This window comes from Impatiens glandulifera, chromosome 8, assembly GCF_907164915.1.
Source record: "Impatiens glandulifera chromosome 8, dImpGla2.1, whole genome shotgun sequence".
NCBI classification, from domain to species: Eukaryota; Viridiplantae; Streptophyta; class Magnoliopsida; order Ericales; family Balsaminaceae; genus Impatiens; species Impatiens glandulifera.
In genome coordinates this window covers 19659940-19682477 of record NC_061869.1, presented here as the reverse complement: position 1 = coordinate 19682477, position 22538 = coordinate 19659940, and the positions used below count along the sequence as shown (strand labels likewise).

The following is a 22538-nucleotide window of genomic DNA, read 5'->3' as shown; positions in this document are numbered from 1 at the left end:
ATAAAATAGTCACAAACGCATTTAAAATTATGCGGTTGTCACACACTCATTTACTCCATTTTTAGGATAAGCTATCTCTTTTAAATATCTCTCTTTTAAATATCTCTTTTAAATATCTCTTTTAAATATAATATATATATATATTAAATTAAAAAATTAATGTTTATTATTAAAATAAAATAATATAATATGACAACAAAATGGTCCATTATTAGAGATAGTGGAGGAGAGAGAAAGTGATAAAAACAAGTAACGGCTTCTTATACTTTTGCTATAAAGCCTCTCCATTCCGTTATAGAGATATCGAGAGAAGAGATACAGAGAACATCTACAAAATTCGCTCTTTGCAGCTTCCTTCATTCTTTCTTTTGGGGGTTTCTGCTAGCGTTCGGTTCAATATACATACATATATTGCACATTCCTTTTCTCTTTTCCTTCTTCCAATCCAAGATTTCTTTTCAGAATTTCCCAATTATTGTGCATCGTCTCTCTCTCTCTCTCTCTCGATGAGCTGATTTCGCCAAAGATTGGTTTTTTAGAGAGATCCCAACGGCCAAGACTGTCTTCCATCGTCTCTGTGACTCGTGGGTGAACGAACGGTCGAAAAAGATCTCCGATCGCTCAAGAAGTATCGACCCTATTCCAAGTTGATCTGTCGAGATCTGAAGATTCAGATTTAGATGAGAGAGGCGGTTACAGAGAGAGAAAGAGAAATGTGTAATATCTCTAGGGTTTTCGAGAAACTGCATGCCATGGCTGAAGGCGGATCTCATTACTGTTCGAAGAAGACGGACGACATCTGCTGCGATACTCGCGAAGAGGTTTGTGTTTCTCCTTCCTTTCTCTCTACTTATTCTTCCTTCTGTTAGGGTTTCGTTGTGGCTGAAAGCTTAGTCATTTCATGAATCATTGTGATTATAGTGCAGAAGAAGAACATTATGCTGAGTCTTGTTTATGATTTCATTGTAGGAATCAAGTAGATTCTTAAACATGACGAGACTGAGATGTATCTTAAGAGGACTGGAATTGAAGACGATAATCTTTCTCTTTGTTATGATACCTACATGCGTCTATTTTATATACATTCACGGACAGAAAATCTCTTACTTCCTTCGTCCAATATGGGAATCCCCACCAAAACCCTTTATCGAGCTTCCACATTACTACGACGAGAATCTCCCAATGGAAAACCTCTGTAAACTACACGGTTGGGGAATTCGCCAATATCCCAGAAGGGTTTTCGATGCTGTCTTGTTCAGTAACGAGATAGAACTTCTAACCATAAGATGGAAAGAGCTATACCCATTAGTAACAGCTTTCATTCTACTCGAATCCAACTCCACTTTCACCGGAAAACACAAATCCCTTTTATTCGAAAATCATCGAAAAGAGTTTGAATTTGTCGAGCCAAGGCTGACATATGGAAAAATCTCAGGAAGATCAAAAAAGGGTGAAAACCCGTTTGTTGAAGAGGCTTATCAACGGCTAGCATTAGATCGTCTGATTAAACTAGCTGGGATTCAAGACGATGACTTATTAATAATGTCGGATGTCGATGAAATTCCGAGCAGAAACACTATCAATCTATTGCGATGGTGTGAAGACACCCCTCCTGTCTTGCACTTGCGGTTGAAGAACTACCTTTACTCTTATGAGTTTCCAGTGGATAACAATAGCTGGAGGGCTTCTGTTCATAGGTATCAGTTTGGGAAGACGAAATATGCTCATTATCGACAGTCGGACACTATCTTAGTAGACTCCGGCTGGCATTGCAGCTTTTGTTTCAGACGGATTGAGGAGTTTGTATTTAAGATGAAAGCTTACAGTCATTTTGATAGGGTGAGATTCTCTCATTACTTGAATCCGAAAAGAATACAGAGAGTTATTTGTGAAGGAACGGATCTGTTTGATATGCTTCCGGAAGAGTATACGTTTAGAGAGATCATCGGGAAGATGGGTCCTATTCCTCGCTCTTACTCGGCCGTACACCTTCCATCCTATCTCATTGAAAATGCAGATAAATATAAATATCTTTTACCTGGTAACTGCTTAAGAAGAGGAGACGAAAGTGGCTAAATTATTCAGGTTTTGGAAATGCATTTAATGTGAGTTAAGTGTTTGTGTGAGTGTTGTTTATATCTGTAACAATATGATTTGAGGCCTGCTTGCCTGTCTAAATGGGTGAATCAAGAACTTGGAATTTTGATGGGCCAAGAAATCTATATAATTGATTATTCATTACAGATGCTGCTGTTTGAAACTTCTTTGGAGGCTAAAATTAAATATAACATATTGATTGATGATTTATTGTTGTATGCAATAAATATAAATTGAAATAGTTATTGAGAATGTTTATTATTGTTGGTGGTGGTGGTGGGAGGCAGGGATTGAATGAGTTCTTGGATTGACTATTCTATTCTGATTTCATATTAATTACAGTCTGTCTAACACTTTATTACTGCATTAATAACACTTATACAGTTCAGCCTGTTTTGAATGATTGGGAAGGTGTAGCTATCCAGAGGTTGGTTGGGTTTGGTTGAGTTGCTGGAATTTGAGAAAACTTGGTTCCTCCTATCTACATTTTGTTGGTTAGTTTGTGTTGTTCTTCTTTTGGGTTTGGTTGGAGTTTGAGAAAACTTGGTTCCTCCTATCTACATTTTGTTGGTTAGTTTGTGTTGTTCTTCTTTTGGGTTTGGTTGGAATTTGATAAAACTTGGTTCCTCCTATCTACATTTTGTTGGTTAGTTTGTGCTGTTCTTCTTTTGGATTTTTGGTTGGAATTTGAGAAAACTTGGTTCCTCCTATCTACATTTTTGTTGGTTAGTTTGTGTTGTTCTTCTTTTGAGTTTGGTTGGAATTTGAGAAAACTTGGTTCTCCTATCTACATTTTTGTTGGTTAGTTTGTGTTGTTCTTCTTTTGGGTTTGGTTGGAATTGAGAAAACTTTGTTCCTCCTATCTACATTTTGTTGGTTAGTTGTGTTGGTTGTTCTTCTTTTGGGTTTGGATGAAATTTGAGAAAACTTGGTTCCTCCTATCTACATTTTGTTGGTTAGTTTGTGTTGGTTCTTCTTTTGGGTTTGGGTGGAATTTGATATCTACATTTTGTTGGTTAGTTTGTGTTCTTCTTTTGGGTTTGGTTGGAATTTGAGAAAACTTGGTTCCTCCTATCTACATTTTTGTTGGTTAGTTTGTGTTGTTCTTCTTTTGGGTTTGGTTTGAATTTGAGAAAACTTGGTTCCTCCTATCTACATTTTGTTGGTTAGTTTGTGTTGTTTTTCTATTGGGTTTGGTTGGAATTTGAGAAAACTTGGTTCCTATCTACATTTTGTACTGAGTATCAGGTAAACAAGGCATGACATAAAGAAGAATATTTTATTTCAAATGAATACCCTAACAACTTTGACAGTGGTGGTAAATCCGTTGCTCCAAGAGGTGCTTTAATGAATCATGAACATCAATTTTAACACATCAATGTTAACACCTCTTGTTCATTTTGGCTGATAGTAGGAGTACAGCACCTATTCCACATCTGCTAACATATGTCTCAACAACAAATGGTTGAGAGAAATTGGGTAAAGCTGGTATGTGGATGAGGTTACTCTCATTTTGAACTCTTCGAAAACTTGAGCAATTCAAAGGAACAAACCTTTAATAGCTTAGCTAAGGCTAATGCAGTAATTCTTTATTAACCTCTCCTATAATATTCCTGTCAAACCAAAAATTCTTGTTTCACTGATTTTGGAATAGGCCATTCAATTGCTTCTGTGAATATGGTAGTGTCTGCTACCAACCCCAATACCAGATATTATGTGGCCCAAGTAATCCACCTCGGTTCAAGCAAAAGAGCACCAAGTTATACTAAAAGAAAAGATGAGAGCTCCAAGAGTAATTGAGAATTAGTAGAGAAAGATCAAACTGTAGGGATAATACAATGTGGAAACTCTAACAAAGTTTTCAACTAAATCAATTCATTAAATACCCATGACAAATAATATTCTATTATTTATTAACGGTCACTTTATTCTCGCCATTTATCATTATCGGTAGACTTCAACGATACAGTTTGGTTTCTCAATTGAAACTTATACCATATGGCACTGTCCATAAACACATTTTTTCTTGTATTATTACTCATTCGATCGCACATTCATGAACAACAATAGATGAAAGTTTTGTTGAAACTCCCGAGCATCATTCGTGGCTCTTTAAACCATATGAATTGTCGAAATCTCTTCTTTGACTATATGGTGGCTCTTTAAGTCGTATTAATTGTCTTAGACTATATGGTGGCTCTTTAAGCCATATTAATTGTCGAAATCTCTTCTTAGACTATATGGTTATTCCTCGAACTATACCAAAAAAAAAAAAAAGTATGTCTTATCTCATGAATGATTACATTTTTTATTATAGGGGTTTTTTCAAACCATAAAAAGTACTCACTTTTAGCCTCAAATCAATACATAATTTTGGTCTTGAAGATTGTAAATGCATCAATTATGCAGTATATCAATTGCAACTCTTTTAGTTACTCATAGTGGACTACATATCTCTTTATCGATACCAAATTTTGGAATTGACAATGAATATAAATAATATGATAATTTAATTTAAGTAAAATTAAATTTATAAATGTTAGTTCTCCTTTAATTTAAATAAATAAATAAAAATTAATAAAAAAAACACACAATTCTCAACAAATGATGTGAAAGGTGACATATGTTATCAATCTTCCGCCCAACCTATCCACTTTCGGCCTATTGTACATGCCAGTCTTCCGCCCAGCGAACGATCACTTACCATCCAAGTATTGAATATATTTTTTTTTATAGTTTTCTATTATTTTTAGAATTTTTTTATAAGAAAAAAGTTGACTTAGTTAGACGTATAATATATGTACAATTAGCTCACTTACAGATGTACTAATAAAAGGTCATTTAAACATACGTTAAAAATTGACTCATTTAGCCTCTTTAGTAAACCATAGTTAACTTTTATTTTTTAATTTATATATTTAATAATTAAATATTAATATATTTTTTCTCTTTTTTTTATTAATAAATGAACTCTTTATTTTATTTTTTTCATTAAATTATTATTATTACTATATGAGTATTTATTATTAATTATTTTAATTTTATTTTATATACTAACATTCATCACAAATTATTTTAATTTTATATTTTTTTCTCATATTAACATTGATTATTAATTATTTTAAAATTGTTTAGTCTTAATGAATGAATATAACAATGACTTACAGTTATCATTTTAAAAATAAAAATCTTTCAACAAAAAAACAAAATAATTAATAATCAAGAATTTGATAATAATAGCAGCAAATCATTCATCAAGCACTAAAAAAACACCAAAAAATAATAATCAAATATTAGACAAAACAATGTTGTTACTACTATAAGGTAGGAATACAAATTAAATAATTTCATTTTTGTTCATATTAAAATAAATAAGAAAGAAATTCTTCTAAAAAAATATTACAATAAAATATAAAATTCATAAATAATAAGTTGCTAATTTTTTTTTCAAAAATGAGAATTTATGAATTATGAAAAATAAAAAACTTATAAAAGAAAAAAGATAAAATAAATAAAAGAAACTAATATAAAAATAAATAAAAAATTAAGAATGATGTAAATTATCTAATTTAATTAATGAAAAAGAAGGAAAGAGAAAATATATTAATATTTAATGAATAAATATATAAATTTAAAAACAAAAATTAACTATGATTAATAAAAAAGTGAAATGAATCCATTTTTGATAGTATATATTTAGATGACATTTTATTAATACATAAGTCTAAATGACTTATTTGTAAAAGTATGGTTTCTCTGTTTTTTAATTATGTATGTATTCTCTGTTTTATCTACTAGATGGTTATTTGTTTATAATTTTAGTAATGTATGTATATTTGTTATTATAAATTAGGATATTTAATTTATAATAACAAATATATATAATCTTTGGGGAAAATTTTGGTTCTGTGGTAAACTCAGATTTAAGAATTTTAACATCGATTTGTGTGTCATAAATTTATTTTAAATAAAATATTATTTTGAAAATTTTTAAATAATTTCTGACAATTTTTAAAATTAGTTAGAAATAATTAATTTGGAATCAAATTTTAATAACCGGGGATTTGTGGTAATAAAACTACAATTTGATTTTTAGAACCCGTTTGTTTAAATTAATTAAAATAATTAATATAAAAGATTATTTATTTAAAAAGATTCGACAATCAAAATTTGAAAATTAATAAAAAAAAATGGCATACATGTAGTATTAACCAGAGTTTCTTTTTAGTTCGTAGTTTGGTAATACTCAGGAAATGGCTTCTGCGCTTCAACATATGTACCCGTTTTAAAAACGGTCTCTACTTATAAAATTATTTTTTAAAAATTGTTTGTATAATGTTTTATTTTAACCACTATTCTTTCAATCTTAAGCATACATAAATTTTAGCGTTATTTAAAAAATGTAACAATAAGTATTTAAATACGGGTATTTGTTACTGATGACAACTATGAAGGAAAATACGTAAAGAATATCAGATTATAAATTATTAAGGTTTAAAAATAAATCATAAATGAGTCTTTGTCAAAATATTTTTTGTGAAAATATCCCAAAATATTTTGAAATCATTTTCTAATTTTTCGGGATTTTTATAAAATGATTTGAGGTTCTAAAGTTACAAAAATAATTTTAGAGTTTGAAAATGGGAACCAAACAGGCTTGCTTAGGACTTGTGTCCTAGGTCCCGGGTTCATTTTATTGGTCGAAGGTTAATATCCCTCGGTCCTAGGTCGGAAACCCCTTGGTCCGGGTTTAGGAACCTCGGTTAGGGTGCATGAGTCCCTTGGTCGGGGTGTTAAGACCTCTCGGTCCTTGGCTAAAATTCTTGGTCGGCTGATAAAATTCTCGGTCGGACGCCTCAGTCCTAGTTTGTGAGTTCTCGGTTAGGTGCGAGACTTTTTGGTCCTAGGTCTGACTTCCCAATCAGGTCTCTTGGTCATAGGTAGAAGTCATCGGTCCTAGATTTAGGAGCTCTCGGCCAGATGCGAGACTCCTCGGTCCTAGGTTTGACTTCTCGATCGGATGTAAACCTTAGTCGGATATGTCTATCTTATGTTAAGTTTCTCGGTCCGGACCGAAGATCCTCGGTCCACAAGAACATCAAAATTGTAGGCTTTGCAATTTTGATGGAGGCTTGAATTCTTTGATCCAAGGTCCTGGGTCGTTTCTATATTGGTCAAAATGAGCAACTAGTGTTCTTGTTTTGGCACCAATCAAGTATATATGCATTATAAGGAAGCTATTGGATAGATCATTACCCTTCAAAACAACATTAAAATCAAAAATTCGATTTTTGATCATAAACTGTTGATCCATACCTTGAGATGATGATCAACATGTTCCTGAGAGTTTTGTGAAGTTACTCAAACTCTTAGATAAAAAAATCAAAGCTAAGAAAACTATTTAAGAAAAACCTGCACTTGTGTATATGCACAAAAACTCTCAGGATTTTCCAACTCTTTTGGAAAAATTCTCGATTTTGGTTGTTGCATACTTTGGGGCTCTAATTTCCCTCTTCATTTCTTATTCCATTTTCCATTATACTAGTGAAGTCCTTCGTGTGCAATGATTCACAGTCTAGACCAAACAAGCAAATCTTCAAGAAAATTGGCAAAGACAAGAGTTCGGATTGTGTTTCACATGTGTGCCCAATGAGTGCATTCGAGGTTACATTTCATCTTCTTTAAGTTTAGAAAAACCTAGCGAGAGTCCATAATCACCTTTGAACAAAGCATATGGTGTCTTGTTAAATAGACTTAAGACACAATAAATGAAAATCAAGAGAATTCTAGTGACTTGATGTCAACCTTTATTGGAATCTAATTAGAGTTATGATTACTCCTTTTGGATTAGAGACAATGTTAGGGCATACACAAGCAAAAAAAATTCTGAACTCATAATGCAAATGTGTAACGTACCTTCACAAGCAATTGCCAACTACATCGGAGTAGAGACTATCCAATGGGATGTGCACATGAAACATAGTTGTTGCAACACTTTTCTTATTCGTAATCAAGCACCAGACCCTTAATCCGTGAATATTGTTTTTTCATTTCTTTAGTTTCATTTTGAAGTAAACTAAAATGATTACTCTTAAAGTCAACAAGATTACTACGTTTTGAACATGTACTAATTTGGAACATGTACGAGCCAAACAAGAAAAGGTCTATGATATATAGAACTCTAGTTTGGTTTCTCATCTCAAATAAATAGAACATCTTATATGGATAGTTATCCTATATATTTTTGGTGAGATTCAAGTTAAAGGTAATCCGTTCTATAGCATAAATTTCATAAAAAAAAATCTTTTTTTAAAGTACACGGCTCATGTTTACCATTAAGTCCTTCGGTGCATCCCCTCCACGGGCGAAGCAGTCTAAAGGATATGTAAGGAATGTGACCGACCAACTTCGAATTGCACAAAACGCTCTTAAGGATGGAACATTCAAATTATAAATCTATCTTAGGATTATATCCTTCATGCCCTAAAATAAAATATGTTAGGTGGACTCTAAAATTGGTAGACACTTATGTAGAGAGAAAATATCGCGTATAGAAAACATTTATAGGACTTCAGAGAGATTCTAAGAAGAAGAAGAGGGTGAGAGGCAAAATTTAAATGTGTACAATGGGGGTGTTAATATCAATATGCGAATGATAATTTTTTAATCAAATTCAATGACAAATGCATACGTTGAAACTTTTCAAATGCAATTGATTGCATTAAATGATTTTATTCATACGTTAAAGAAATTAGTCATTATGTTGATTGAATAATTTATTTTGATATAACTTCTCAATTGATCACATATATATTGTTCAAGACAACAGAAATTGTAGAATTACATAGTTTTATCCTTCAATCACCATAAATAAATATCATTGTTTTTCACTTTCAACATCACAAAAACTAGCTACTTCATAGTTTTTCATATAAAAAAACTTTCATTGATCATTTTCATTATGGTTTCACACAATTCTGTTTTGATCCCGATGATAGTTCAGGTACGTTGGTCAAATTCGTTGCGTTGTAATTTTGGTGTTGAATCACTACTAGATTCGTTGTACCATAGAAGACAACCATTTGATAAACTTCAACCCAAGAAAGAGATGGTGAAACTGTTTTAAGGGAAATGTGTTAAACACGTGCCTTAAATCAACATTTTATTCTAGTAATTTCGTTTCTTTATATATTATAGTTTATTTATTTTCTTTGTAATATTATAATTTTATATTACATGTGATTTTAAGATAAGATTACTAACCAATAATGTGGAATGAGATGGTTGGTTAGGCTATGTGAGATTGGTGGGACAAAGTGCAGATAAAAAAGATTGGTAATGTTGAAGATAATTGATTTGACCGAAGGAAAGTGTGTAAGATCACAAGATGTATGGATTGGTGGTGGGTAAAGTAGATTGATAATGTGAAGAGAAGGTGGGTAAGGTCACAATATATGGATATTGATGGATAAAATAGATTTGTGTTGGAGATGGTTGGTTGATTTGACCGAAGAAAAAGTGTGTAAGGTCACTAAATGTGGGATTTGTGGGTTAAAGTGATGGTAAAAGAGATTGGTAATGTTGAAGATAGTTGATTTCACCAAAATGAAAGTTTGTAAGGGTACGAGATGAAAGGTCGATTGGTGATAAATGTGGAATGATATTGTTGGTTAGCCGAAGTGGGGATAAGAAAGTTGTGTGGATATGTATTGCCAATTTGAATACATATTATGTTAGAATATTGGTATTAATATATGCTACGACTAAGTTGAGTTGATAATCATTATTGCATAGAGAACTTCGCATTTAAATGTAGAATCCTTTCGTACCATAGCGTCATGTGATGATAGGTCGATTGAGGATTGGTGGACTAAAGTGGATAAAAAAGACGGGTTGTATATTTTTCAATTTGAATACATACTAAGTTCAAATGTTGATAGTAATGTATGTTACTAAGTTGTGTTAGTAATCATTACTGAATAGAGAAGTTCATATTTTAATGTCATATCATCTCGTACCATTGTGTGATAATATCGTGGTTGTTTTATTGATCGCAAATCTCATATTTCACCTTCTCACTAAATCCATTTAAATTAAAGTTGTGAACAAATGATATTGGTGGTTAAATATGTTAATGAGATTGTTTGTTAGATGAAATGAGGGTAAGATCTCGATGATACGATGTGAAGATTGATTTTCCAAAGTGAGGGTAAAAGAGATTGATATATTAGAAATAGTTAGTTTGATCAAAGTGATCATGTAAATTCACGAGATAAGAGGTTGATTGGATTGGTGGATAAATATGAAATGAAATGGTTGGTTAGCTGAAAAGAAGATACAAAAGTCGGGTTATATATTGTCAATTTGAATACGTACTAAGACCAAATGTTAGTATTAATGTATTCTACAACTAAATTGAGTTGGTAATCATTCTTGCATAGAGGACTTTGTATTTCAATGACATATACTCTCATAGCATAATGTGATAATATTGTGGTTGCTTTATTATCTATAAATCTTATATTTCACCGTCACATTAAACTCATGAAAATCAACACTAAATTTATTTAAAAAATTGTTGATTTTTTCCACTAACTTATTGTTTTTCATCGCCTTGCACTCTTATCTATATTAAAGATAATGATTAATTGGACGATAGTTTATTGACAAATATTTTTGTTTGATATTTATTTTAATATTATTTATAAAATAACTCAATATTTGTTAAAGGAGTCATTGTGTTTTTAGGTAATATATAATTACTATTTTCTTAAAATAACATTTTAAAATTATTTATCTTTAAAATTATAATAACAGAAACAATGTTTATATACAAATAATCGCAAAGAAAACACATCTCACAAATACAAAGAAAATACTAAATTTGTTATTTTTTTTTCTAAAAAAATTCATCATTTGATTAATAGTCATTGATTAACGGTGAATCTTAATTAAGGTCTTTATTAAATTCATTCAAATAAAATAATAAAACCAAATTTAAGTCTTAACATTTAATGAATTCTAAATCTTTCAAGATTAAAATTCAATATTAGCTAATTTCAAATATACTCATTGCTCCAAATCAAGATTTAACATGCTTAATCTATTGTCATATTTTTAAGTTTTTTATTATTATCTCATTTATGATAAATTGGATTTAGAGGTAAATCATGATAATCATTAAGATTTAAGAGGAGATATTTAGATTAAAGTAATTTGACTATGTTTGTTTCCATTTATTATTTTTAAATTTTAAAAAATTAAGAATTGATCTATTTTAAAATAAAATTTATTCTATGAAAGATATTTTATTATTTTTGAGACTCAATTTAATGAAATATTTATGGTGTATTAAATTAAATTAATAATATTCTAATAAAGGTAAATTGAGCATTATTAGGAAATTAGTGATTGATCTCAATAAAAAATAATGATTAAAATTTGATTTTTTTCTCAATTATTAGCCATTAATTATTCAACCCAAAAAGACCAACATCCCCAACGGCTATGATCGAAACAAAAAAATAATAATAATTTCTTCCTCTTTTGCCGCATTAAGACCCTCGTCTCCCCTAATAACCTCCTCAAAAATTGAAAATTTCTCTTCATTTATAGCCGTTACAATCCTGTCTCTGTCGGTCTGTTTCTCACTATGACCAGTCTTTGTTCACTCCCAGTACCAAGCAGCACTATGCCGACGGCGAATGGACATGAGTCCGCTGAATCATCGGTGGAGCAAAATCAAATGGGTAGTTCCTTAAAGCGGAAAAGACCACCCAGTCTTCAGATTCCGGCTGTCTTGAGAGAGATAGCATCGGACTGTACTAAAACTCCAAGATTTGGAGGATTTGGTTCTGAAAAAGAAGAACCTGTTCGTTTCTGTCGGCCTGGTGTTGGGCTTGTTTCGATTAAGGGTAAGAAAAAGTTCATGGAAGATGCCCACACTATTGTTGTTTCTAATTCCTCCTGTGATATCAAGGTACACCATTGAATATCAATTCATCAATAAGATTATTAGTCTGAAATTGGGTTTAATTGGGTTGTGTAGAAAATTATTAGTCTGAAATTTTGATATGTTGAATCATCAGAATTTCTTTGGTGTTTATGATGGTCATGGAGGAAGGAAAGCTGTAGATTTTGCAGCTGAGAATTTGCATAGAAATATTATGGATAGGCTTGATAATTGTGAAGGAAATGAATCAAAAGAGGGAGCTGTTAAGGCTGGATATCTTAAAACTGATGAGGATTTTCTCAAACAGGTAAAATAGAATTTATTTGATGAACTTAATTATTTGATTGATGATGAGAATTGGGTTATTTGTAACAGAAAATAATGAGTTGATTGATTGATTGGGGGATTTGTTCTAAGTTCTAATTGCATTACAGGGTTTAGGTAGTGGTGTATGCTGTGTGACTGCTTTGATTGAAGATGACAAACTTGTAATTTCCAACGTGGGAGATTGTAGGGCGGTGCTTTCGATTAATGGAATTGCAGAAGCTGTGACGAAAGATCATAGAGCTGGGGATGAAGATGAACGAAAGAGAATCGAGGACAAGGTGATGATTGATGATTTAGGCCTTTTGTTGTTGATGTTGTTCTATTGTTGTTATTATTATTAACTTGGTAATATGAAAGTAGGGAGGGTATTTGGTTTTCCATAAAGGAGCATGGAGAGTTCATGGAATACTGGCAGTTTCTAGAAGCATTGGAGATGCTCACTTAAAGGATTGGGTAATAGCCGAGCCCGATACAAAAACACTCGCCTTAACTCCCCAAAAAGACTACCTAATCCTAGGTTCGGATGGACTCTGGGAAGAGGTTCGATTGAAAACATCTCTTGATCATGTTTGAAATAAAAATGAAATTGAATTTTGTGTTTTGATTTTGGTCAGGTTGGAAATCAAGAAGCAATTGACATAGTGAGATCGTCGTGTTTGAAGGAGAAGTTTGTTCCAACCACCACAATGCGAAAGGTTTTGAGTGTAAAGAAAAAGAAAAACAAGAACAAAGGGCGATCTATTAGCTTTGAGTTTGAAGAAGATAAAGAAAATGGTGGTGAAATGGAAACCAACAGCCTTCCTCCTCCATCAAAGATTAGAAAGATCGAGAAAACGACAGTTTCTAGTGGAGTATTGAATGCATGCAACCGACTTGTGAATCTTGCGGTCACAAGGGGTAGTTTAGATGATATAACCGTAATGGTAATTGATCTTAATCATTTCAAGAAACAATGAATTATCTATGACATGTTGAGATAAAAGAAATTTATTTGCATGAGCAAAATAATGCATGTTTATTTCATTATTCTTCTTAATGTTCTTAATTTCAAACAAACTTTCATCTTCTTGGTAAAATATTTTATTTGGAGTGCCTGTGGCAGGCCATCTTCAATGGAATCGGAGGGCTGGAGAAAGAACCATCGACGATTTTATCGAATATAATCTTATTAGCCGCCTGAGTGAAATGCACTCCATCCCAAATAACAGATTTCGAAGGATCTTTGCATGCACTACCCACCACAACTTTTTTTCCTTTGATCACCTTAGTTGCTCCACATCCTATATGGGGGTTGTAATTGTACTTCCCTCCATGCCCGCAACAAGATCTCAATGGACTCGAGAACCCTAAAAGTAAAAATAAAATATCATAATGTATACTCGATATTGACATAACATTAAAAGATGATCAATTGAACATACCATTCTTTTTAGCTTGGCTAAAAAGAGCATACTTGATAGAGTAAATATCAACATAAGTTATGGCAGCTTCGGGGAGATCGTTTCTAAGTTCATCTATTGTAGCTTTAAGCGCGATGTTATAGTCTCGAGCCACATCATTGAAAGGAGAAGCGCAACCGAATTTATCAACTTGTCCTGCGGTGATCAACAAACGGTCCATAACATAAGGCAAACATCCAACCGGACCTGTGTTGTGCACCCAAAAGCTTCGTCCACCAATGTTATATATCCACTACAAGTAAACCAAATGTTCAACATAATCAAAATAGAAAGTTTACATCATATCATTTTATACCTTACAAACTCTTAATATCGTATGAGATCATATATAAATAAGTTTATACATATAAATTACTATCAAAAAATAATATTGACTTCTGTTAATTTTTTTATAATTAAAATAGGATCAATTCATTTAAAAAAAATAGTAACAGTTGTTTAAAATTATTAATAACTAATCAAAATATTATCCTAAACTATTATAAGTTTAAAAAAATCATTATTATGAATATCAATATCATGGCATAAAATTTGTTTTTTAAAATAATTATTAAAATACATAATTGGGTACATTTATCTAAATATATAATAATTTATTTAGAATTTATAAATATAATTTTATTTTATTTATATAAAATTACAAATAATATGTAACTTATCCATTTAAGAATTTATCTAAATTTAACATTTCAACCTCTAATAAAAATTAAAAAGTAAATTAAAATTTTAATTAGTTGAACCAAATAAAATAATAATTATTACTTTTTTAAGACCAATAATTTTTTTTATTTTTTGAGAGATAGACTAGTTGTCCTTATTTATATCAAAACATTTTAAAGAAAATTGGACAGGACAGAGAAGAAATTTGACGAAAGGATTAAAATGAGCTTGTGACCATCGCATTTAAAATAATGCGTTTGATGATCACTTCATATTTTTTTTTGACAAAATTGCTCTGTTGCGAGGGTTGTAAGACGTAACTGGATGCCCTATGAAAAGTTCATAATGCCCTGTGAAAAGTCCACAATCGCGAGACGCAATCCCGGTCCGCGAGATGCAACCGGCAATAACGAGACAAAATTTATTTTTTTGAAAAGTGCACAAAAAATTTTTTTGCGTCTCGCGAATGTCGGTTGAGGTTGCGTCTCGCGACAGGGAAAATTTCGTCAAAAAATATGAAGTGGTCACCAACATATTTAAAATTATGCGCTCGTCACCGGCTCATTTACCCCTATTATGAGGTCATTTTGTCAAATTTCCCGGACACAGTTAGTCTTTTAAATAAGATCACTTTAATTTATTCAACACTAAAAAAACAAGAACAATAATCAAAGAAAGCAAAATATTTACCGAAACAACATCTTTGAAATGGCTTAAGATGTTCGGAATCTCAGCTCTAACTTCTTCCACCGTTTTGTTGTCAAAATATCCTGCGGTTAAGTCATTTTGGCCAATGTCGAAAGTGTACAAGGCCTTGGAGAAATAGTCATCATGAGGCATGAGTTCCGCAAAAACACCTCCTTTATCGCGAATTTGTTGAGAACGAAGATGAAAGTCGTGAAATTCATTCCATTGAACGTTAAGAGATATGGGGCTAAAACCGCTTATTTGTATAGAAACATTCATGGGTCGAATAGTGGATCCGGCTGTGGCAAAGTTGGCTCCGTGGCTGAAGTTCGAGCCAATGGCATCGAGAAAAGCACTCAAATATGGTAGTCCTAACCCCTCGGCTTTTAATATTCATAATGAATTACATAAATAAAATTGCAATTAGAGTAATATAACAATATAAATATTGGAAAACAAATGTAGGGTAGGAATCTGAATTTTCTGAAAGTATGTGCCAATAATGTAATGTGACATAACTTTTGTGTGGTCAATAATAGTATGAATTGACATAGTGGAAGTAGTGGTTATTAAAGCCAAGATAAAACCCTAACATGAAGAAAATAAAAAATAAAAAATAAGAACCAACCTAACCATAGGGCTAATTTAATTTTATTTATATGAGATTATAAGGCATGGTTTATGGTGGGTTATTTGATAAAAAAAAAATTACTCAGTTTAATCAGACCCATTTTAATCAGAATATTTTGAATGAAATTTTGAAATATTTAATATATAAAATAAAACTTATTATCACTTTAACTATCCTATTTCTTATAAAATAATCAGATAAAGGAGGTTGTAACAATATATTAATATTTTTTCAAACAAAATTATTTTAGTTGAGTTCTGAAATATTTTATTTATTTAAATTGTTAATAAAATAGTAAATTATTTGACATTAATCATAAATAATTTATATGACCTAAATAAATTTGTTTTTCACATTTTTAGTAAAAATGTTAGATATTGATTTTAATTTTTTTTAGAAGGAATCTTTATTTTAGTTTTTTCCCTAGCTATGAATTGTTAGTTATTTGTACTATATTATTTTTTAAGAATTATGATTATTATCAATTCCAAGATTTATTACCATACTATTTTCACTTAAATAAAAATTTTCTTCATATAAATTAAACTTAAGACATTTTACTTTTATAAAAACTATATTTTTATATTGTCATATTGGATAATTCACCATTTTTTCACAAACTATATGTGATTGTGTATATATTTCATACAAATATATATATAAACAAAATTAAGAATTTATGAGAATAGTTAAAAGACAATAAATCTTAATTTTTGTAAATTAATTCAAATTTATTTTTCATTAAAAGACAATTGGACCAAACTTGGTATAAATTTTTTTTATTTTGTTTTCACTATTCTTTATTTGCACATTATTAATCTATCATATTTAAAAAAAAAAAAACATAAAAAAACAACTTTTTATCTCCATACTAATAGTCGGTGGATGATTGATTGAGGTTGGCCAAAGGAAACAACAAAGTTATGTCACGTGTCTACAGAGAAATTAACTTTTTCCTTGGCCTTATTATTTATTTTATATCATCTAAGTTCCAAATCTTATTTTAATATTTTTTTCTGAAATCTTATTTTAAGGAATGAAAGATTCAAAATATACTTTAATTATAAAAACAAATTTCGGATTCAAATCAAAGTAGATAATAAAACAAAATTAATTTTGAACTTGAAAAACTCATTTTAATTTATAAAAATATACTAAAATCAATTTTCATTGTTTCTTAAACTATGTTATTGTCTTCTTGAATGAAATAATAAATATTACGGCCATGAATTGAATTAGAAAGAAAGGAACTGCATAGATTGTGTGTAAATGATTTAAAATTTAATAAAATTAACTTAGAATTTGTCTCTTTTTTTCATGTTAGAAATCATGACATCCACAATTTGTATTAAAAATTAAATTAAGTCATTTCTAAATATTGATGGGTCCTGTTTGAAACACATTGAGTGATTGAGAAAATGTATGAATTTATGAACATTTTAAAATAAAGTTACTTAGACCCAAAAAAAAACAATTTTAAAAAGAATTGATTTAAAGAAAATAAAATAATAATAAAAAAATGAAAATAAGAAAGGTAAAAAAAGTATAATTTTAAAAAATAATGAAAATAGCAATCATGTATAGTATGTAATAAAAATTATGAAAATATAAAATTAGAGAAATATGAACACTATAGAAGATATGATCTCTTTGACTTTTATTTTTTATTTTTTAAAATTTTTTTTTATGAAAAAAGTTTTTTAAAATATACACAGTTTTTATTCAAAACCTAAACATCTTATCTACCATCAAATCAAATAATTTTATCATTTAAATATTAAAATTATCTTCTAATTTTATTCTCTATAAACTATTATTCTCTTACCTACACCATATCCTCTAAAGTTAAAATGTAAATTAATCTTTATATTTTAAAAACTAATTTTTTTCTAATTTTTACCAAACAATATTTTTAAGATAAAATCCAAAAAACACTTTCCTCAAACAAGCCCTTTGTGGTCAAATATAATAATGTTTTATTTATTTATTTTTTAAATTTTTACAAGCTAGCCTAAACTCTAAGCAAATTAACACTAAGTTAATTAATGAGTTATAGTTATATTCTTTTTTTACTTTTTATTAAAGATAAAAAGATTATTCATCATGGGTTGTTGAATTTCACTTATTTACATGATGAATGTTTGAATAATAATAATAAGAAAATTCCTGAAAAAGAAAAGGATGGATGGTAAGACTATTCAACGCCCCCATTGAAATCCTTATCCATGATCGGTTGTATATATATGTGTGTTTGTGTGTGAGAGAGAAAGAATAATTTTACCTATAAAATCAACAAGGAGGCGGCCATCACAGTAGCGTCCGGCAGGGCCATTGAAGAAAGATTCGCCGTGAGGAGGACCAGCTTGCCCAAACACAGCCGACAATCCTCCGGTGTCGGAATTTGAATCGCCGAAGTTGAATATTGCCGGAAACCCACATTCCGGCGCCGTTGCTTTAACCACTAAGTTGTTGCATCCCCATAACAGAACTAAAGTTAGAGAGATAAGACATGATATCCGGTGGTGGAAAAGCTTCATTACTATTACCAGGAAACCCTAAACAGTGTTTCTTTAGAAGAGAGAGATAAGAGAGAGAGAGAGTTTTATAACACTATTAAAACTAGAGTGATGACATTGACAAATGTGTGTTACTTGTTTGGTTTATTTAAATAACCCTTTTTTAAAATTCTCTTTACTTTCTTAAAACATACCAAATTTATGTATTTTGGTCATTTATTTTTTTAATTATATTTTTTAATTCATTCATAAAAATATTAAAATATTTTTTATTTAAAAAAAAATTATTTCATCATTATACATTAATAACTTTTAAATATTTTTATTAAAAAATTTAAATTTTCTCAAATTCACAATCAATTATTATTTTTAAAACAATATAAGTTATTTAAAAAACAGACAATGCCATGTATGTATTTTATCATATTTTATAGTTTTTAAATTTGATAGTTTTTTTATCCTATTTTATTCATCCTCTTAATTTTTTTAGTTTTTGTTCGTTTTCATTTCTTAAGAGTTGTTATTATATTTTGTTTTATTCTGAATTAGAATTTTGTTTAGTCTTATCGAATTTTGATTAGAATAATTATAATTTGAATAATATTCTCACATTTATGTGTGGTTTGTTATTTATATATATTCAGAATTTTGTTTAGTCTTATCGAATTTTGATTAGAATAATTATAATTTGAATAATATTCTCACATTTATGTGTAGTTTGTTATTTATATATGTCATTTGTCTTGTAACTAGTTCAGTAAGAATTTATTTAAGTAAATTTGATTTATTTTAAAAAATATTTATAGTTATTGATTTTGAGGTAGTGGAGATTTTCTTTTAAAAGATTTAAAGTATATTAATATTAATATATAATAATAAAATAAATTAATATTTTTAATAAAGAATATTTTAGTTCATGAATTAAATGATTTGATTATTCAGAGTGTAAATGAAATGATTATAATTGAATTTTTAAGTAAAAAACAACCAAACAAGCATATGTAATTTTTTCTAGAGTTTGTGTTAGAGAGTCCTAGGTGAGGCAAGCTAGGACATCTATTAAAAATATTTTTTAAGAATTATCCTACTGAAGTTTAAACATAAGATTTATTTGAAATTATAATTACATTTAAGTGATTTAACCAATTAAACTAGATTTTTTTTTAATTTAATATAGAATTATCAAAATAAAATATTATAACAAAAAAATATATAACAAGTTAAATAAAAAATAAGCATAAGACACTTGAGTACAATGTGTTTTAGAAAATAGTCATTTTACATCGTGTTTAAAAAATATCCAAAAAATACATGTGTTTACCTTCAGCCAAATTTTCGGTGATAGTGCTAACATGGCAAGTTGAAGTCAACATTGATCTAGGTGAGTCTGTAAACCTTAGACTCGAGAACTTTGATAATTCTTTTGAAATTCGAGTAAGAGACGTTATTCATAAGTTCGTGTTACATTTCACTAATATCTTTAATGATTCTTTCAATGTTTTCATTGGGGATGACCCTAACGATTCCAATTTTCCTTCCACGATAGGTATAATTTATATCATTTTGAAATTACTGTAATTGGACTATATACACGATTATAGATCTTTGATAGGCTCTGAATCTAACTTCTTATTTTTTATGAGTAGTTTCCGTCACTAGATTCATAATAAACTGATTTTATTATCTATTTCTTTACTAGACAATATTGACTTTTTCTTTGGAATCAAAATAAATGATGAACTAATGGAGTTGGATGTCAACGACATCATCATATCTGATCTTTCTTCTTCATATTTGGTGAAAATTTATGTTTAGATCACTCATTGTCTTTGACAATCTGAATTCTTTCTAGTTACCAAATGATGTGAATTTTGAGTCGCTTAACCCTAAACCTTAAACCCATATTTGGTGATTTTTTTCTAGTTACCGAATGAATTCATATTTGGTGAAAACTTATGTTTAGATCACTTTTGACATTGTTCCATTTTGTGTTTGACCTTCATCTTCAACTACATTCTTTTCTCCCATCTTCGAAACTATAATATTCTTTATTGACGGCAAAATTTTTCCATATATGAATTCTCCCTAGAATTCAATAGACCAAACTCCATGTTACCACGTCATGTTACCACGTTAGCGTCGATCACCGGAAATTTGTCTCTCTTTATCTAGTGGACGCTCAAAAATCACACATTAAAGTCATTAGATCAAAACTGCTAATAGTCGCTCTACTAGTGTGTGTTTGTAGGAAGAACTCTACTTGACTATGAGGGTGTCCCATCTCCCTCTCCTGTACAAATAACATACATATATATCATATGTTAGATATTATGTAAATTGAATACTTTTTCTAAAAATTACCATATCTCGCTCCTTCTACGAAAATGGTTTGTTGTCGGTGTGATGGGGGTACATCAATTTCCTTCTGTTGTCAGCATTGGTCTTATTTTTTTTCTGCAACTTTAAGATAGTAATTGTTAGTTAATAGTCGAAAAACACATATAATAAAATATAAATGACTATGTAATATACCTTAAATTCAGGCGTGAAGTAGTGATTGTCAAGCAAATAATTTCAATCTTCGTAAAAAAATATCCGATGAGGGTTTAGTCTGATTATGTCATTGTCATCAATATATGGGTCGATGTAAGCTCTCTAGTTCGCATATCTCCACATATCTCATGCCTTCTTTGCTTGTGACATCGTCTTATCTCTATAAGCTTCAATAGGAATGCCTGTTGAACTCTCGAAAGGATCCTAAAAAATAACAACATATTTTAGGATTGTGAAAATTTTAAATTATAATATAACACGTTAAAAAATATATAACTCTCGGAGATAGCTGTCATATATGGTTCAATTGGGATTGGGATAGATCAGGCCAGTTTTTGAGATGATGTGGCATCAACTCGCTTTTTCGGACAACGCTGCCAATATGGCGAGACCAATAGAGGGCGTTATCGCATATATGCCTTCCATCCAAGTCCCTGAACTACAACATAATCTTCTCTCCAGTTCTCATTTTCACAAGAACCGTATTTTTGTTCTTTCCCCGTCCCCTCCATCGCAAAATAACATTAAAATGACATTTGTTAAAATTTATATAATAATTTAAATATCACGTATAAGTTATTATTAACTACCTATAGTCTCAGGAATGGGAGAATCCTCCCCCGGGGTGCCAGACTCCTCGAGAATGGTAGAATCTAGAACATCTAGTCTCTGAATATCATGAAGCTCTGATCCCATAAACTACATAGGATCATCAGACTCTACATCATCTGTACGAGCTCGGAGGTCATCCAAATGTCTCGATAGTCTTCGCTCTTGGAGCGCATCCAACTCACTCGATAGTGCTCGTCTAGTACCCCGTTTAGGTGCCATGATATCTAAAAAAAAGTTAATTTTAAAAATAAGTAATAATATTTGACACACACAAATAGAACCTGTCTAGATGTTCGAATAACGAGGATTTATCTTTGTGATAATTTTACATCCATGTCTAGATGTCATATCCTTAACATAAAAATTTTGGTGTGCTTGATTTGCCATTATAAACGGATCATGACTTTGAGTTCGCAATGTCATATTCACATTAACACTTACAAACTCATATTTATCTACTTTTATACCACGGTCTTTGGAATGCAGATCAAATCATCAACACTTGAAAAGAATACTCAGTTACCAATAAAATACTGAACTTCTATGATATATGTGAGTATTTCGTAGTAATTTATCATTTCAAACTCATTATTGCCAACTACACAAACACCAATATTTTGCATGGTTAATCCTTTATTATGCTTCTCGGTGTTGAACTTATACCCATTTATTTTACAGGATTTATACTTCTTAGCATAAATTTTCGGGCCACTTCCAAGAATCTTCAGACTCAAAATTCGATTTGATTCATCATTCAATTGATCCACTTTCGTCTTGAAAAAACTTATGTAAAGTTTATCTCGTTCAAGACTAGAAAGATTGAGTTGCCCTGTAACAGTCAACTCTTGTGTAAATTCGCTGCATATAATGAAATTTAATTGTAATTAGTTAATCACAAAATTCACACTTAGTCATTAATCATCTTATGAACTCTTAATTATAATCTGGTGCAAGTGGGAAATATCGTAAAATTTTATTTGGAATGAACTTCCTATTCACCTTTTTCCGAAGCGTACCACTTGATTTGTTGATCTTCCATCTAG

The 22538-nt window shown here is 30.1% G+C and overlaps 3 protein-coding genes across 3 annotated transcripts; 2 read left to right on the top strand and 1 right to left on the bottom strand.

Moving 5' to 3' along the window:
- Positions 1-287: 287 nt before the first annotated feature.
- Positions 288-2245, top strand: LOC124912662. Its single transcript, XM_047453309.1, has 2 exons — positions 288-821; positions 970-2245. Exons 1-2 carry the CDS (start codon positions 681-683, stop codon positions 2074-2076), a joined length of 1248 nt encoding a protein of 415 aa, XP_047309265.1. The 5' UTR covers positions 288-680; the 3' UTR covers positions 2077-2245.
- A 9393-nt stretch (positions 2246-11638) lies between these two features.
- LOC124912293 (probable protein phosphatase 2C 14) lies at positions 11639-13404 on the top strand. The gene is made up of 5 exons (XM_047452890.1): positions 11639-12076; positions 12186-12356; positions 12484-12654; positions 12737-12916; positions 12991-13404. The coding sequence occupies exons 1-5, from the start codon at positions 11750-11752 to the stop codon at positions 13330-13332; spliced, it is 1191 nt and encodes a 396-aa protein (XP_047308846.1). The 5' UTR covers positions 11639-11749; the 3' UTR covers positions 13333-13404.
- On the bottom strand, positions 13348-18438 carry LOC124912294 (alpha-L-fucosidase 3-like). Its single transcript, XM_047452891.1, has 4 exons — positions 18096-18438; positions 15187-15566; positions 13798-14068; positions 13348-13722 (listed from the first exon to the last, which is right to left on the bottom strand). Exons 1-4 carry the CDS (start codon positions 18349-18351, stop codon positions 13457-13459), a joined length of 1173 nt encoding a protein of 390 aa, XP_047308847.1. The 5' UTR covers positions 18352-18438; the 3' UTR covers positions 13348-13456.
- Between the last annotated feature and the right edge of the window lie 4100 nt (positions 18439-22538).